The sequence below is a fragment of the Ziziphus jujuba genome, chromosome 5, assembly GCF_031755915.1.
Source record: "Ziziphus jujuba cultivar Dongzao chromosome 5, ASM3175591v1".
Lineage (NCBI taxonomy): Eukaryota > Viridiplantae > Streptophyta > Magnoliopsida > Rosales > Rhamnaceae > Ziziphus > Ziziphus jujuba.
Genome location: NC_083383.1, coordinates 541,671 through 559,449, shown reverse-complemented (window position 1 = coordinate 559,449; position 17,779 = coordinate 541,671). Strand labels below are relative to the sequence as shown.

At 35.4% G+C, this 17,779-nt stretch overlaps 1 protein-coding gene across 5 annotated transcripts; it reads right to left on the bottom strand.

The window, feature by feature from the left end:
• Window positions 1-7,907: 7,907 nt before the first annotated feature.
• LOC107416026 (histone-lysine N-methyltransferase ATXR7) lies at window positions 7,908-15,838 on the bottom strand. 5 transcript variants are annotated; one of them, XM_048475559.1, is made up of 18 exons: window positions 15,682-15,838; window positions 15,230-15,419; window positions 14,413-15,034; window positions 14,148-14,264; window positions 13,601-13,924; window positions 13,169-13,519; window positions 12,775-13,089; window positions 12,184-12,666; window positions 11,623-12,055; window positions 11,312-11,440; window positions 10,743-11,167; window positions 10,540-10,662; window positions 10,321-10,401; window positions 9,636-9,689; window positions 9,338-9,489; window positions 8,963-9,137; window positions 8,659-8,775; window positions 7,908-8,241 (listed from the first exon to the last, which is right to left on the bottom strand). In XM_048475559.1, the coding sequence occupies exons 2-16, from the start codon at window positions 15,403-15,405 to the stop codon at window positions 9,116-9,118; spliced, it is 3,807 nt and encodes a 1,268-aa protein (XP_048331516.1). In that variant the 5' UTR covers window positions 15,406-15,419; window positions 15,682-15,838; the 3' UTR covers window positions 7,908-8,241; window positions 8,659-8,775; window positions 8,963-9,115. The 5 variants fall into 5 exon arrangements, with proteins under 5 accessions (XP_048331516.1, XP_048331514.1, XP_048331517.1 ...); XM_048475557.2 differs by having other exon boundaries at window positions 15,230-15,531; window positions 15,682-15,804; XM_048475560.2 differs by lacking the exon at window positions 15,230-15,419 and having other exon boundaries at window positions 15,682-15,832.
• Between the last annotated feature and the right edge of the window lie 1,941 nt (window positions 15,839-17,779).

Below are 17,779 nucleotides of genomic sequence, written 5' to 3'. Positions count from 1 at the left end.
GGAGATGACCACCATCATCCATTGCTTGTGCATTTGGAGGCACTACTTGCTTGGGTCTAAGTTTGTGGTGAAGACCGATAATGTGGCCACAAGTTACTTTCAAACTCAAAAGAAGTTAAGCCACAAGCAAGCTCGTTGGCAAGACTTTCTTACCGAGTTTGATTACAAGCTCGAATACAAGCCTGGTACGACCAATGTGGTTGTCGACGCATTAAGTAGAAGGCCGAGTTAGCATCGATAACCAAATTCCAAGGGGAGCTGCTTAACTTGATAAAGGAAGGCATGGATCATGATGCTATAGCCAAACAACTTCTACAACTTGCCATGGAGGGCAAGACCAAGAGGTTTTGGATTGAAGATGGCTTTCTCTACACGAAGGGACGTCGCATCTATGTGCCAAGGTGGGGCAATATAAGGAAGAACTTGATCAAGGAATGCCATGACACCAAATGGGCCAGCCATCCGGGGAAAAAGCATACAAGAGCTTTGTTGGAGACAAACTACTATTGGCCACAAATGCAGGACGACATAGAGATGTATGTGAAGACTTGCCTTGTTTGTCAACAAGATAAGGTAGAGCAACGACATCCTGCAGGTTTATTGGAGCCTCTACCAACGCCCGAGAGACCATGGGAGAGTATCTACATGGACTTCATGTCTTACCCAAGTTCGAAGGATATAGCACTATTATCGTGGTGATTGATCAATTCTCCAAGTATGCTACATTCATTGCCGCATCAAAGGAATGTCCAGCTGAGGAGATGGCACGACTGTTTTTCAAGTACGTGGTGAAGTATTGGGGATTACCCAAATCAATTATAAGTGATCGAGATTCAAGGTTCACCGGGAGATTTTGGATAGAGTTATTCAAGCTCATGGGCTCAGAGTTGCATTTCTCTACAAGCTTTCATCCACAGACGGATGGGCAAACTGAGCGAGCTAATGCTTTATTAGAGCTATATCTACGGTACTTTGTGAGTGCCAATCAACATGATTGGGCAAAGCTGCGAGATGTTGCCCAATTCTCCTACAACCTGCAAAGGAACGAGTCCACCAATCAGAGTCCGTTTGAGCTAGCTACGGGGCAACAACCACTCACTCCACAAACTCTTGTTACCAAATATGGAGGAAGGAGTCCCACTGCATTCAAGGTTGCTAAAACTTGGCATGAGCAAGTGGACTTAGCAAGGTCATACCTTCATAAAGCAACCAAGAAAATGAAGAAGTGGGCCGACACAAAAAGAAGGCATGTGTGGTATTAAGTGAGAGACTTGGTGTTCGTCAAAATCATTCCATCCCAACACAAGTCTACTCGAGGCCTACATAAAGGCCTTGTTCACCGATACAAGGGGCCATTTTCGATCATCAAGAAGGTGGGCAAGGTATCTTATAAGGTAAAGTTACCTCCAACACTCAAACTTCACCCGGTCTTCCATGTAAGTTGCTTAAAGCTATAGTACAAGGATGAGGAAGACCATACAAGAGGGGAGTCCAAGCGAGCACCAATAGGTGTATACAACACTTATGACAAAGATGTGGAAAGCATCTTAGCTGATCGAGTAGTTCGTGGAAGGCATAACCATCAGAGTCATGAGTACTTGGTGAAATGGAAGGGACTACCCGATAGTGAAACAAGTTGGAAACCTGCTGATGCACTTTGGCAATTCAAAGATCATATTCAAAGGTTCAAGGAAGAAGGTGCGACGAGGGCGTCGCGAGATTAGGTGGGGGAGAGTGAGAGTGTCACGTTCCACATGAAAATTGTGGAATCCTTGAGGCTTATCCGGAATATTCTAGACTCTCCTTGAGAATTCATGATAATTCAAGAGAAATCTAAAGGGGTCCGGAAGATTCTAGAAGCTTCTAGGTAAGAGGATTCTAGAAAGTTATAGATAATTCAAGAGAAGTCTAGAAGGTTCTACATGACTCAAGAGACCTCTGGAAGGTTCTAGAGCACTATAGAACAATCTAGGACTTATGTATCTTTCTAGAACATTCTAGGATTATGTAGTAAGATAACTTTCTAGAATAGTCCATAGAAATATCTAGGAGAATTATCTAGAATCTTATCTAGGATCGTGCCATGTGTACAATATCTAAAATGTTGTATCCTTGTATTACGTGCCAAACCCTCTATATAAAGGGAGTGAACCCTCATTTGTAAACCAACCAAGAATCCACACATTCACTTGTAAAGCTCTCTTTTAAGCAATATACTTTAATTCTTCCAAACTCTCTTTTATGCTCTAGTCTTCTTTGCTTAGCTTTCACTTTTTGTGAGCAAAAGACTTACTTAGTTGCAATAAAGGGTTGGAATAGCAACTAAGGCTGCACAGCTTGAAGGGTAAACAAACAAGTCCGTGACACAAGGGCTTGAAGGAAAGCCAGTGGATGATGCAAGAAATTATGGATTTATTGCTTAACAATTACAAGTTATCCAACCCGCATTGAACAAGGTTGACCAACAGCTAAGATAAACAACAGGTGAAGGACTCCCTAGCTGCACCCAATGGTAATATATTAAGGACTAAGACACTAACCTTTTATGATAGATCTAATGGAAATGAAACAAGAATGGTCATACCAGCACAACAAGTTCGACCTTATATCCCCCACCGGTCAGGAACCAAGATCAGGTTGGGGGGTATGGTGAAAACCAAGGACAAAATGTTCGAGATGGTCGAGATAAGCAATTGGTGTCGGCCTTCCAAGTTGTACCCAATTATGGAGTAAGAGTTGACAACCAACCTTATGCCAACTATTCGTCCGGAACCAAATTCACGGTGGGGGATATGTTGAACATTTTGGCCAAAACTTTAGAAATGGCCACAATGAGCCTTTACCATTATCAAGCTAATTACCATGACCAAGTATGGAGGAACGGGCATTATATCTATAGTTGGATGAACAAATTGCCAAGGCATAAACAGAGAGGCCGTTGAGATCATAATTCAAAATATGATTGGCCCAACACTTAGAAAAGTTGGTCTACCATCTTATAGGAAGCCCTTCCCTGATGCAATTGACTAGATCGAATTCCAAAAAGGATATAAATTTTCTAACTTCACCCTATTTTTAAGTGAAAAAAACCAATCTACTATGGAACACATAGGCTGCTTTATTATCTAATGTGGAACCCGATTTATATTTTTAACTCAGACCAAGACCAAATTCTATGGTCATTGTCAAATATAGCCAAGGCTGAGTTGAAGAATTCAACCTAAGGTCGAAATCTATCGACCAATTTAATATAAATTTGACAAAATCATATGAATATAAATCCTTAGCCGAACTTGGTCGTAACAAAGTTGAAGTCATCGCCTTCAAAATCGACTGCAAGATGAAATTGAGCCATTATTTCAATGTAAGGAGCTCAAATATAAAATGTGAATTCCATGTAATAATCCTTATCAAGAAGGATGTCATCAGCAAGATCCCATGTCACCAAGAAATGATGGAGCATGCCAAGGGATGCATCAAGCAGCCTACATACACCAGACGGCTAAGTCAGTCAAGGATGTAATGTTTAAAGGTCCATGTTAGAGCTAAGACAAAGCAAGTCGAACACCAAAGTTGTTTCAGAGGCAATAATCTCTACTATGAGAATAAAGTTCTTTATTCATACACCTGCAGAACCACAAGAAATGCAAGATGTCCTTGAACAAAGAATGGTGCCTTTTTGCCTTGAATAATTTCAAGACATCTAGCAAAATGATGGTGTGAAAAGATAAATAGATTGCATAAGTTTAGACGGTCTATCCATTAAATCCAATTTGGAGGCACGTACAAACTTGTGAACTGATTTGTTAATGGCAATTAGGTAGAGTAATGGAGTCATCATTTTGGTATCTTGACCTCAGATCTGGTGGTATCTACAAGACCGAAACCAGAGTAAAATATACCTACAAAATTAAAATATATTTGACTAAATTAATATTTATTTGTATCACAATGTGGCATACTTTGATTAAAGAAAAAGCGGCCATTAAATATGTTTATATATATATGGTGGATGATAGTTTAGTAGATGAGAAGGATCTTGAAGATTCATATCCAATGAAAATATCAATGCCAAGAACAACCACAAATGACCATGAGTAACCGATCTAATGTGATGGAGAGATTGTATTCCATGGTTCATTAATGCTCAGACTAATAAATATATTATGATAATAGAAAGAAAACCAAGAAAAACCTTTACTTCAAATGCATGGAAAGCTCGATGTGATACACAGTTTTGTTACAAGGCAGAACATATGAAGAAATGAATAAACCTCAATATATATATATATATATATATATATATATATATATATATGGTTTGATGGAATTACATGCAGATGTGCACTTATTAGTAATCATATATGCAGATAAGATTGTAACAAAATTCAAGAAGCTTACTTGTTTCATTAGGTTACTAAAGGTAGTTGGAGGTCAAAATCTTGTTTGTTTTGGAATCTCCTAAGATAGGAGAGCAGCTAGGGTTCTCTTAATTATATCAAAGGTCTTAAATGTACCAAAGAATATCAATGTCTAAAGAATACTAGTATAACACATGGAATAATAAAGCCAATGAGGGTGAGTGGATTTCAGCAATATGTGGTGAAAGCGGCCTGAAAATCTTATAAAAAGAAAAATTAAAGTACCATCATGTTTTAAAGAAGAAATTCATTGTTTGGAAGGTTGTTTCTGCGCAAAGGCAGTGCCTGGATAAGTTCTTGGGGCTAGAAAGGTTTTGTTTATAAGAAAGAAGCTAGGGTTAAATGAGAGATTCCTTCGGCAATCAAACAATAATGGTGCAGTTATATTTGGAAGAAAATTTGCTTAAAAAGGCAATATATTTGAAGCTGTGTAAGACCATTACAATGGAACTCATAAATTTGGATTGATTATTTTTTGCCATAGTAGAAGCTTCAAATTTGGAAACATATGATGAAGTCTTGGGGAATAAGATATATATTTATTTGCTTGGGTCCATTTTAAGGTGATTGAGCATCAGATATAGGCATTTCTTTTTTTTTTCTTTTTTTTTTTGGGGATGTAATCTCGAAAGATTTGCAGCAAGAATTGATTGGCAAAATTGGAGGCTTGGAAACTTTCTACCAACTATATTTGGAGGTAATTAATTTAAAGTATTCTGGACAACATTGATGTATATTGATTTAACATAGATACACACACACACACACACACACACACATATATATATATATATATATATATGCTTGACCATTTTATTTGAGCACCTGATGGGAGTAAGAGATTTCAAAAGAAGATGGAAGGCACGGATTAGATTAAACGCATGTCTTGATGCTTTGATAAAATGAGTGCCATGGCATACATGTTTGGATTATGAGTTTGCCTCTCCTTCTTACGTGAATAGTGGATGGTTTTTTGATGAATCAAGGCATGAAGCTAGCACAAGGCCATAATCCAAGACCCAAGTTAATACTATATCGCTCATTTACTTTGTAATTTTGTACCCCTTTACTTTGTAATTTTGTAGTTGAACATAAAAATTGCCGTTTAATCTTTACATAGACGCATCGACGATATGCGATAACTGTTCAACTTGGTTGGTAAAATCTATATAGAAGCTGATCAACCACAAATCAAATGTACTAATTAGCCCGGCTCAGACCACAATCTCCATATAAAAAGCTTGAGAATGGACCACAATCTCCATATAAAAAGCTTGAGAATACCATTGCTCCCAAATCTCGTGTCTAAATATTGACGTGCATGCATGCCAACAGCTCACCTCCAAGCAACCAAATAAAAGCATTTGTACATTTTCAACAGAGAAAAGAAACCTCGTTTGGCTTCAAAGAAACGGTGCATTCTCATATAAGATTTTTGATTTAGGTTGAAGAAATAGCGTTACATGCTTGGATTGGAAAAGTAATCATAACCCTCCTCCTTTATCCGGGCTTGGGACCGGCTGTGCTAAGACATGTTGAAACACAGGCGGAGTTACTTCAATTGCAAATTTTTATAAGCATTTGACGTAGCAACTAACATCCATATACCAAACCAGCCAGTTGTTGGTGTATTTGACAAAGTAAATTGTGATTGTAAATGGGTGCGGAGAAAATATGAGCTATAATTAAAGATGAATGGCCTTGGGCATCCCAATCAGCTGTTGACCTCACTCTTCACATAAATTCAATTCGGAAATATCAAATAATAGCTACCCATCCCTGATAGACGGAAAAGTTTACTACTTTAGTACCCATGCCTATTGAGTGCCATGAAGGGTAATTTTTTCCGCATCTCAAGACTACTTCTAAACGATTGAAAATTAATGCTTGTGCCATAAAAAGAAGGATTAAAATCCAAACTTTTGAAACGGGGCCTTTCCCTCCTACAGCCATTCTATTAAGGATGAAAAACCCATAGTTTGGTTGCTCACTCATGACTGATGACTCTTATCAGTCTCGAACGAATACATTGAAATAGGAGCATACCAACGTCCAATCAAACCCAAAGCAGAGTGTACGTGGATGAGTAGTTGTAGAAAGTAAAGATGTAGCCCACTAGGAACCCGCGAAAATGGAAAAAAGTAAAATAAAATAAATAGCAGTGTGCAATTTTCCCTTTACTGCCATCATAATTCTCCTATTGTTTCCGACATCTAAATTCATCATAGTTGATTAATCCAGTGGGAGATCAGTCCACAAATTGGGTATTGAAATTGGTCCCATTTAGCAAGAGGATCAGCCCGAAGACACAACGTTTGTCAAAAACTTTCCTCCTTTTTTTTACTTTTCTTCTAAAAGCTTATTTATATTGTGAGATTAATGACCATATGGGTGGTCATAAACTTTCCAAAGTTTAAATTTAAAAAGAAGGTTAAGTTAACATATATCAAAGGCTTGTCATTATTAAATTGTATCGGTGATATTGACCAATTAAACATCTTAGACTAAATTTCTAATTGGTAGTATGTTTGGAAATGAGCCAATAGAAGAGTAGGCTGCTGTTTTGCCAGAGAAATTAAAGAGACTTATAAATTAGAGAGATGAAACGAAATACATACCCGAGGCACCAATAGATCTCAACCACAGCAACTAAAGCAGCTTATATCCTTGTTGCTCTACTCCTGCAACCATAAGAAATTTAAGAAAAATGAAAGAGAAATAATTTCAAATGAAAAAATTAATTAAATAAAAAAGTTGCGCATTCTCTTCTTAACAGGTTTGCAGCAATAAAAGGACAACACTTCCTGTTGTCAACCCCTTGCTTCCAACCTACTAAGTTAAATATGCACAAGACAATGGACACGTTAACACCAATGATGACAGGAACAATTTAGTTGTCACAAATTAAGAGAAACAATAATAGTGAATTGTTGTCTCGTATTTCCCCAGCTTCATTAACACGCCAATGAGTTCCTTTTCAATCTTCGGTAACGAATTGGAGTTACTGATTCCAAACACGCAAAAAGTATCTCATCTAACTTCGTCAGTACTGCAACTTCAACAACTCTTTAGCACCAATTATGCCCATAAACTGAACTTTCTTGGTACTCCGATCTCTCAAGATTATCCGTGATCCACGAAGCAAAATGTAATTTTATATGTTTCCTTAACAATAACCAATTTTATTATCACAATAACCAATTTTATTAAAGACAATAATTGCAAATTGCTTCGATGGTCTTGAAATATTTAGCAAGGTAATCTCAAGAAGGCAATATTTGAAGCAAATCCATCATGACAAAAAAAGGGCTGCTCAAATTAAATATCTAGGATGCTTGCTGATAGAATTGATGCCACAAAATGTATGGGGTTAATACATGAACAAGCTCTAATTATTCAATCAATAGAAACTGTTGGTTTTGCCCTAACCTGGTAAAATGACATTAGGCCAACATGTTCAAATTTCATCGGTTTTCTACTCATATATGATTGCAAAGATAAAAAGTTTTACCATTAGCCACAAAACAACAAAGAAATTTCTCCGTATATTTTACAGCAGCTCATGGTATAACTAAATTTATTGATATTGCAAGAAGAATCATGCATGTTTGTACAAGAAATTGCTATTCCAAAATTGCAATGTAAGCACTATAACTCTAAACTGATTTACAGATTCTAAGAGGAGAAACTCATCTGCAACATAGAGAAATCTATAAGTATGCACACGGGTCAGTAATTCATCTTTGACAACTACGCAAAACTCTCAACGTGTCATCACCAACCACATCATGCCGCAGCTGTTGTCAGCTGATCCATAAACCTGAAACAATACGGCACTTGCATCAATGCACACTACTTATAAGCTTCAGCTGTGCCTCAAAATTTACTACTAATAGCATGCCCATTTACAACTAGCCCAATTTAAGCTGTCAAAAATTGACTACAACGTTGCAAGGTTCCTTTCTCCCCCTCTCCATTTTTTTTTTTTTTAAGGAAAAAAATTCATTTAGGGAATAGGTATTTAAAATAAATGAGACAAAAAGATCTAAATACATTGTGAATGATGACATATAGGTAGGCACAAAAAATCCACTGTCTAAAAAAACCCAGCTGCATGGAGCAAGTGCACATCTGAACAATAAAACATCAATTATCTAATGATATGTTCCTATCTATACAACACAAACAGCTACGAATAGAAAAGACTTAGTGAGAGATTTTGTGATTTGGAACATACAATTAACAATAAAATGCACTCCAGTCAGCTGCAACCATCCAACCAAATAATAAACAGAGCATGCCATAAGGGGGATGTTTCATCATCACAAGACCACACCAGCTCCTCCAAGATTAACTACCGACAAAATAAGATATCTAACCATTAGAGATCACATTGATTTAACATGACTGGATAATTATATCTAGACAATTTCTCCCACAATTTCTATAATTCTCATTCATTCAATTCATATTATTATTAAATTGGTACTCTGCACAAGCACATTACAAAGTATTTTGCAGCTCAATGTTAACATTCATACCTGTGGTATAGACTGCCAACCCAATGTTGAGAGAGATAACTCAGGCAAAATAACCCTCAACATTATCAAAAGAGAATTGATACAAATCCACAATAGAAAAAACTCCGTCTAACAAGATGGTCACGTTTATACACCAGGGCAACTCAATACATTCTAATTCAATGATCCACGGCACCTGAACCACACAAATAAAAAATATATATATAAAAATTAAACAAATAATGCATGACTCTCCAGGATGTATGCTCATGAAACCCTCTAAAACGATGTATGCTCATGAAACCCTCTAAAACCTAAAGCTTGAATCATGTTACATAAACCAAAAAACTAAATGTGCAACTTGAATAAAGTAATCTTACAAAACAATAATCTTACTTTTTAGAGCCACAGTTGCAGGGAATCTTTTTCTCCTCCAGAGGAAACTTGTAATTATAAGTAATTTCTTCACCAGCTGCTATGTGTCGTTTTGCATAGATGAAAATCTTCTTTTGACCCTCAACACTTATAACTTTGGTGTAACAGTTGGGCTGAAAAAAAAAAAAAATTAACCTTTTATGATGTCCAACATATTATAAAGACTATCAAATATATATATATATATATATATATATATACACACACACATGTATAGAACTACTGAAACAGCTTTCACATAATTATCCAACATAGCTACCTCACAAGAATGGTTTATGAATCTGGCAATTCCACCACGCTTTGTAGCATCAACCTAAACATATTTCAGAAAGAAATATAATAGCCATCAGACAATAGCATGCTTTATCCACATTATGCACAGATAACTTTAATAACCTAAAAACAAATAAATAAATAAATGAAGTAGAAGATCCATGAAAACAGTGACATGACAAGAATTACAGATTACAAAACAATATAGGCATACCATGTGCCTTGCCTAGAAAAGTTCAACAATTATTGGAACTTAAAAGTTGTCAAAGAGTAATACAGGATACCAAGATTTATAGCTCTAGATAAAATCAAGTCAAGGCCTGGTTGCTTTGCTGGAGACCAACCCTACCAGTCTATATTATACTAAGATATAAGGCAATACTGAGTACAAATAATACACAAACTGTTTAATAGTTGTAGTTTGGTTGCATCTTTTCAAGTCCACTTAATTAGGTAAAATATTCATATTAACAAATCACATTCAGTCACTGGATAAAATGAGTAACTGACAAGGAAAAAGAATACCCCTCCCACCACACCACAAAATAAAATGAAATAAATAATAATAATAATAATAGTAATAATGACAATAATAATAATAATAATAATAATAATAAAAGAAAACAAATAACCACTAAGCAAAAGACAGCTTCTAATGTTGCTTCACTAACCACATAACCATCATCAAGCCTAAAAAGATAACTGCTTCCAATTCCCATCTTCTCATAGTGACGTTCACGTATGTCAGATATCTGTGAAATCAGAAAACTATAAAAAACTTAATTGAAGAAACAAAAAGAAAGGCCCCTCCCCAAAAGCCAAGGAGAGAAATAAAAACTAGCTTAACAACATATTGCAACTGGTACTTGAACAAATCAAGTAAAATTTACCCGAGGACGGATTAGTTCTCCAACATATTCTATAACGAAGTCCTCTGCTTCAATTGGCTCCAGGGCAACAAGACCCCAGTCATGTATCTTGCTCCGCTGGAAACGTAAATGTTTTTTCCTTGCCTAGAGTAATACGAGATCCATATTATAAATGTTTAAAGACAGCATAAAAGAGCATGTCAGAAAAAATGCACCCTTGTCACCTTCAATTGAGTAGCTTTCAAAAGGTCAGCACCCTCTGCAGCAGCAAGAAGATTACGAAGTTTTGCTCTATTTGTTCTTGCAGAGAGACCCTTGTTGTTTGACCACTGTGGGGTATTAACATCGGCACCTAAACAATCAGCATTGACGTATTTAATTCCCCTAATAAGGGCTCTCTCAGCAGGACTTGCATTTTGTGACCATCTATGCCACTCCCACCCATTAATTGATGCACGAGCACACCCATCTGATCTAGGGCATGGGTTTAATGTCTTGGATTTACAGTACTTTGTCTTTCTTACTGCAGTCTGCTGTTTACATGCTGCCTGTTTCACAGCACCATTTGCTACTTTTAAAACCTTTTTGGATTGTGGCAACGGCACACCATCTGTTAGCTGCTTCCTTTTAAGCTTTGATGCCTTATTTGCTGCATTAGCACGGGCAAGCCAGAAAAGAAATATGAATATATAAACAAACATATTAAAGAAGGGGGGGGGGGGGGGGGGGGGGGGGGGGGGCACAAAGTGATATTTAATTTTGCTCAATAAAAAGTAAAATATTAGATACTTACAACTCTTTCCCTGAATTTGAACATCATGGTCATAGCCATTGGCCACTTTCTCAACACCAACACAATTTCCAGAGAACATTGAAACCTGCACTGTGCTACGTTTAACAGCACTTTCTTTGATCTTGCTACCTAGATAATATGATCAACAGCTGATATCAATATGTAAATTATTCTTCATAGGCAATAACATACAGAATAATACGTATGTGACCACCAAATAAAAATATATAAGTCCTTATTCACAAATCCAGAATTGAGAAGCACAAAAACATTAGCAAATATCAAACTAAATATCATGCAAACAAACATACTTCGAACTCCATGAGAAACTTTGGTTGCTTTCCTACTTGTATTCTTGGCTGCTGAATGATCCCCAGGCAAACTACTTTTAAGTTTACTAACAGGTTGCAAAGATGTACGCTTAACAAAATTTTCAGTGTGGCGTTTTTTTAGCCCAACATTTTCAGAAGTCACAGCTGGAGGTTCAACTTCTGCAGTCTCAGGTAAATCTCCAGAAACACGTTGTTTTTTTGACTTGTCTGCTAAATGATTCCATAACCCAGTGTCAACTGAGGCTCCTAACCTTCTCCGAGACAACTTCTTTTTGCGATAATAAGTATATTTATCAATCAAAAGTGGAAGTTTTGCAGAGCTTGAACTGGGACAACATTTTGGTTCTTCTTTACGGTTGTCTAGAAAAGAAGCATCTCCTGAATCTTCCTTTTTTGCATCAGATGCTCCTTCCTGAAACAAAGTATATGCCTCAACTGAGATCACAATGGTCAAAAAATTCTACTGAGATCACATTCATCAAGAAATTCTAAACATAGAGATGAAAAGGAGGCGAGGGAAAGTTGGATAGAACAGCATACCTTGTGACCACCAAGATTACTATGTTTCTTTGAAGTATGCCATGATATGAGAAATTGATTAAGATAACAATCAAAAAATAACAATTTCCATTCTCTAAGAACATCCTCATGCAATCTTTGCCGGCATATTGCTGTGACCACATATTCCCCAATTTTAGGAATACATTCATCAGACCTGGAGAGGCGGAGTTTGCCTAGACATGAAGGAACAGGAGCTCTGGTATTGTCTTCAAAACCAGGGGGTGGAGGTTCATTGGTTTCTGGATCAACAGCCAGATTAACATGTGAATGTAGTTCCTTAAACACAGTTGAGAACAACTGAAACACCTGGTTTTCAGATATAGGTTGATGAGAAGGTTTTGCTGTTTGTGAAGGAAGTGAAGATACTTCAGATAACATCATCTCTAAGCATATTTCATTTGAGTCAGTTAATTCATCACAAGTCTCTAGCAATCCATAATTGCTGTTACAAGGAATATTGTCCTGAAAAAGTAAAATATTCCCCTTATCAAAAATCATGGTGATAGAAACTTAACTACTGCATAAAAAAGGGAAGAGGAAACAGCATTTAATTTGAGGACTGTAAGTTACCTTAAGTAATTTTCCATCTCCAGAAGACTTGACTAACTTCTGCACTTCCTCCTCAATGAAATGTTCAACATCCCCGGTCAAAGCTACCTCTGCGGAGAAGTGGAGCTCATTTTCTATAAACTTTACCATGCATTTCATGTACTCATCCATATGATCGGTGCATGAGGAGCTCATCTTATCGGATGACTTGAATACAACTTGCATAGATGAGGTCATAGTAGATGGCTGAGCATAATAATCTGGTTCCATTTCCAACGGTTTAAAACTAGTGGGACAACCATCATCACAAGCAGAGGACTCGTTCCAGGGCGACAACTGTAAAAAATGACTGTAACATTACAATATACACAACAAGAACAGAAAATCAAGGACCAGAAGTAGATTTGTAACTTACAGCTTTAAGAGGTAAATTTTCAACCTTCTTGAAATAAGTGTTGCATACACTGACAGGTTTCCTAAATAATGGATAACCAGACCAAAGTTTTTGCTTTCTCCAGGCAGAGGCATGCTCTGCTACAGGATCATAAAAAACAGAATTCCACACAACTTCCATGCAATAATCATAAAGTATTTTACAAACAGCTGCATATGAACCCCAGAAGTTCTCGATGCTTCCAACAGATTTATTGTTCGCCAAAGACTGTCTGGTATTTCCATTAGTACATATCACGTCAGCAACATAATGAGAGGTAGCAACCTCACATGAAGCAGCAGAACAATTCTTGCTCTTCCCATCAAATTCAGACTGTGAAGACAAGAAAATAACTCATAAAGAAAATTAGATAAACAACCATCAGAAATTTACGTTGACATTAATATGCATTACCACTCTGCCATCAAATGAGAAAGTTTTCACAGCTTGATTTAGTGATTCCAGCTTGATCTGTCTCTGAGTTTTTCTCACAGTAACGAATTCTGCAATAATATTGCTTATGATCTCATCTAATACAACTCTTCGAGCTGCTTTCATAATTCCTATATGAAGTTGGGAAGAAACTCCCTCAGAAATTTCAGATATGAAGCTCGGGAAAGAGCCAGAGTACTTGTTTTTGGCATCCGACGTGGGAATAGTTTCACATCTACCAGTTTTCCATGAATTTACAATGGATAGCAATGTGAAGGGTGTACACTTATTGTCAACATGATATATCTGCAAAATGAAATCATTAGTAAACTAAAGTCAGAAGACAACAAAAACTATAGAACATAGAATAAATAGCAACTGCCATGTAATATGTGGAAAATAATAATAATAAAAATTAAAAATTAAATAGTAACACTACAGGCACTGAGCAAGTATCTTCCATGCTTCTTCACAAATGACCTTCCAACCTCTCAATGAGTAGACTTAAACAAATAGCAGTGCAACTTACCATAAGTGAATCCCGAATATAACCATACTGATGCCAAGAATATAATTCTAAAAGAGAATGTGGCCCATGTTTCCTTCCTTCATCATCCTCATACAACCAACAAGATTCTTCACTTGACTGGAATCGAAAAAGAGAGTAACGAAAACGAATCTCAGGACACCCATAATATTGTAAAACTCTAAAACAACGTTAATACAATTTTGATTCCTTTTTTCTTTGAGGAAGGGGGTTGTACGCATAACTGCTAGAATAAATAGTTAGTTACCTGTGATGGATACGATGTAGTTAACTGAGGTTTTTTAGAATTCAATATCCGCTGAGTGGACGCATTACTGTCATAGTTGACTGGTAAATTGGAAACAGACTGCAAACCTTGATAAACACTAACAGAAATAACATCCTTATCAAATCCACCTTGTGGATGTGCAGACAAATCAGCATGGCAAGGCACGAAAGAATTTGAATGAATGCTTGAACTTGAGACACCCATACTTAGATATGCAAACCCAGTGGCTACATGGTCAGGAAACTGCTTGAAATACTTCAATGGTACGGAGTTTATTACTGTCCCGTTCAACACAGGATATACAGGAAGCTCATCTGGCAAGAAACCAGTAGATAAACCCTCATATAGCTGCTCCTGAATGTAAGGACCGCACATTTGGCCACATTCATTTACATACATCCATCCACTCACAATAGCAGGTGCTTCATACCTGGAGTAACCCTTATCCTGGAAGGTCCCTCCCCCTCCAGTGTGACACGACTGTTGAATATCACTGCTATTGCCATTTGACTGGCAGCTCATCTCCAGCTCGGGATTTGACCCAACTTTTTCATCAAAACCACAGCAAGATGATGAAGAAACAAAACCACTTTGCACGCACCTGAAGTATTATTATAATTTATTTTCAGAAACTGGCAATAATTAATAAATTACATGTGACCGAACCATAACTCATAACTCCTCAAAAAAAAAAAAAAAAAAAAAAGTAGTTAATGGCATCGATTGATCGATCGATAGCAAAAAACTGAAACCGAAAACGAAGATAATATACATATGTAACTAATACTATTAATACCCGTGGCAAGAGCACTCTTCTATCGTGGGAAACAAAGATGAGGCCACAGCCACAGCCACAGCAACATCATGACAGCAGCCTATAGATGCTTGCGAATCTAGCTCTTTGTTTTCAGAATTAGAAATTTTCAGCCTCTTGTGGTGGCAATCCTGAACAAGGACTGCCGAGGAAACCATGGTAGAAGAACGCCCTTGAAAACAAACCATTAATTAATTAATTAATTAATTAATTAATACAGTTTGCTCAACTCCAGTCGATTAACATTCAAGCGGCCAGCGTGCGATATTTATAATTTAAATTATCTGGCGTATATTTTCTAATTAAATATTAGATGATCATCCAATCCAATCCAATACAATACATCACGCGAAATCCATGGTTGACGAAAATTCAATTAATGAAATCGGGGAAATTTTCTAAATAAAGAAATTTTAGCCAAAAAAATTACTTACCGATTAGGGTTAGGGTTTACTTGGTGAGCGTACGGAGAGATTTCGCCTCTCTCTCTCTCTGGTCCCTTATTATCTTTTGTGGAGAGGAATCGCTTGATCGGCGAAAAGCCGCCCCTTATGATTTTTTACTCCCTGTACCAATATCTCTGCTTTTAAAAACCATATTTACCAGGTACATACCACGTCTTTCCAATTATTAAGTTTTCACCCTCTGTTTTTTTTTTTTTTTTTTTTAATAAAAATTTAAATTTTTTACGTAATTTGATCCTTTAATTAACTTTTATATATCTTTCCAGAACTTCTGACTCCTTAATGAAACATCCAATACTTTTTTATACAAATATGTACAGTTGATATTGTGAAGTCGTGAACTTGAGGCGAAAATCAAAAATCAAAAATTAAAAATTAAAGTGCAAAAATCTAATAATCGAAGAAGCATACATGCTAAAAACTCTTTTTTTAAATTATCCATATAAATCCAATATTTTGATTTTTTGGAATTTATTTTGACACGTGTTAAACTTTTTCTTTGAACGATTACATTGTTAGATCAGGGTTCATTTATTTTAAAAATATATATGTAAATCATGGAGGATTTCTTTTTTTCCCGACTTTGGTTCTTAATATATTTCGAGACCAACATTAACTAACCCTTCCATTATTTATTCTTTTAGAGTTAATTACATTTTTAAAAGAAAATTTACACTTTACAATCATAAATTAGTACATTATTTGCATTTTGTTCTATGATTTTTTTATTGAAAAATAATGAAATTGGTCATTAAACTATTATTTTCTTATCATATTAGTCGAACCATGCAATTTTGTATTTGATAAAATTAGACATTCACACTAATTAAAAAATAAAAAATAAAATTTCAGTAGAGTTTGTTGCATAAATTGTGTATTGTTACTTGATTTTATCAAATCCATCTATGGGAAATACATAATTGAATTAAAGTCAAAAATAAAAAAAAATGATGTAGTATGAGACATTAATGCGTAATAGTTTAGGGGCAAATGTATCTAAACCGTTACTTTTATTTTATAAAGTGAATATATGGACTATATTCATGGGAAAAAGGCAATAATAACTTTTATACCTATAATAATAATAATAATAATAATTTTGATACAATCACTTGAAAATAATCAGTAATGAACTTTAGACTCAAGATATATTGTTAAAGTTTTCATTTCCCAATTTATTATAAAAAATAAAAAATAAAAACGTTAAGACATAAAAAATAAAAATAAAAAACACAGTAATATATCCGAAGGTCAATAAATTAATATTATGCCTTTAAGATCAATTAAGTTTGGATTAATGTCATATCACTAAACTCTTCAAACCATCCTTTGTTTTTTCACTTTTTTTTTTTTTTTTTATGTAATGCTTTGTTTTTTCACTTTTTAAAATTATCACATTGCACCCTATACTATATATATATATATATATATATATTTTTACTCACTTTTCACCCCAAGACATTTTATTTATTTATTTCTTATTTATGCTCACTTTAGTTGATAACAAACATCTAGTTTTGGATAGAAAATTGATCATATACAAAACACAGTATCTTGTTAAGGGTTTTGAGGAAAAACAACTGTTTCCTGCATTTAGAATTGAAAAAAAATTACAAAGGAAATAAAAACATTATAATGTTATTTACAAGCATTATAGTTGTGAAATATTAGAATATTTACAAAAAAAAAAAAAAAAGAAAGTTGACCTCAAAATTCAATAACGTGTTTGGTCGTTTTTGTAGCACTATTTTCAGAAACAAAATAGTTTTTTAAACTCCGTTTGCTATGTTGGAAATCTTCTTCTCCGACTTCTCCTTCCCTTCTCTCATTTTTTGGCTATATTTATTTTATGGCTTTGAATATAGAATTTTTGATCTATTATGACTTATTTTGAACTATTATGACATAAGCGGTGCTGGTATTTTGAACGATTATGACATAAGCGGTGCGGGTCTCCAATTACTTATCAAATTTTGAAATGTTTCATTGCAGCAGATTATTTTTATTTGAATTAGTTTTGAATATATTGAATTTATCATATTTGCTTTTTCTTTATGGGTCCACTGTT

What these genes read in the sequence shown, in the direction of transcription:
- LOC107416026 (XM_048475557.2), bottom strand. Translation starts at nt 15,435, where the DNA reads ATGGTTTGTTTTCAAGGGCGTTCTTCTACCATGGTTTCCTCGGCAGTC. An exon ending in TCTCATTTGATGGCAGAGTG is followed by an intron (nt 13,520 to 13,600) that starts GTAATGCATATT and finishes TTGTCTTCACAG; the next exon opens with TCTGAATTTGATGGGAAGAG. An exon ending in GAGAACTAATCCGTCCTCGG is followed by an intron (nt 10,402 to 10,539) that starts GTAAATTTTACT and finishes CTGATTTCACAG; the next exon opens with ATATCTGACATACGTGAACG.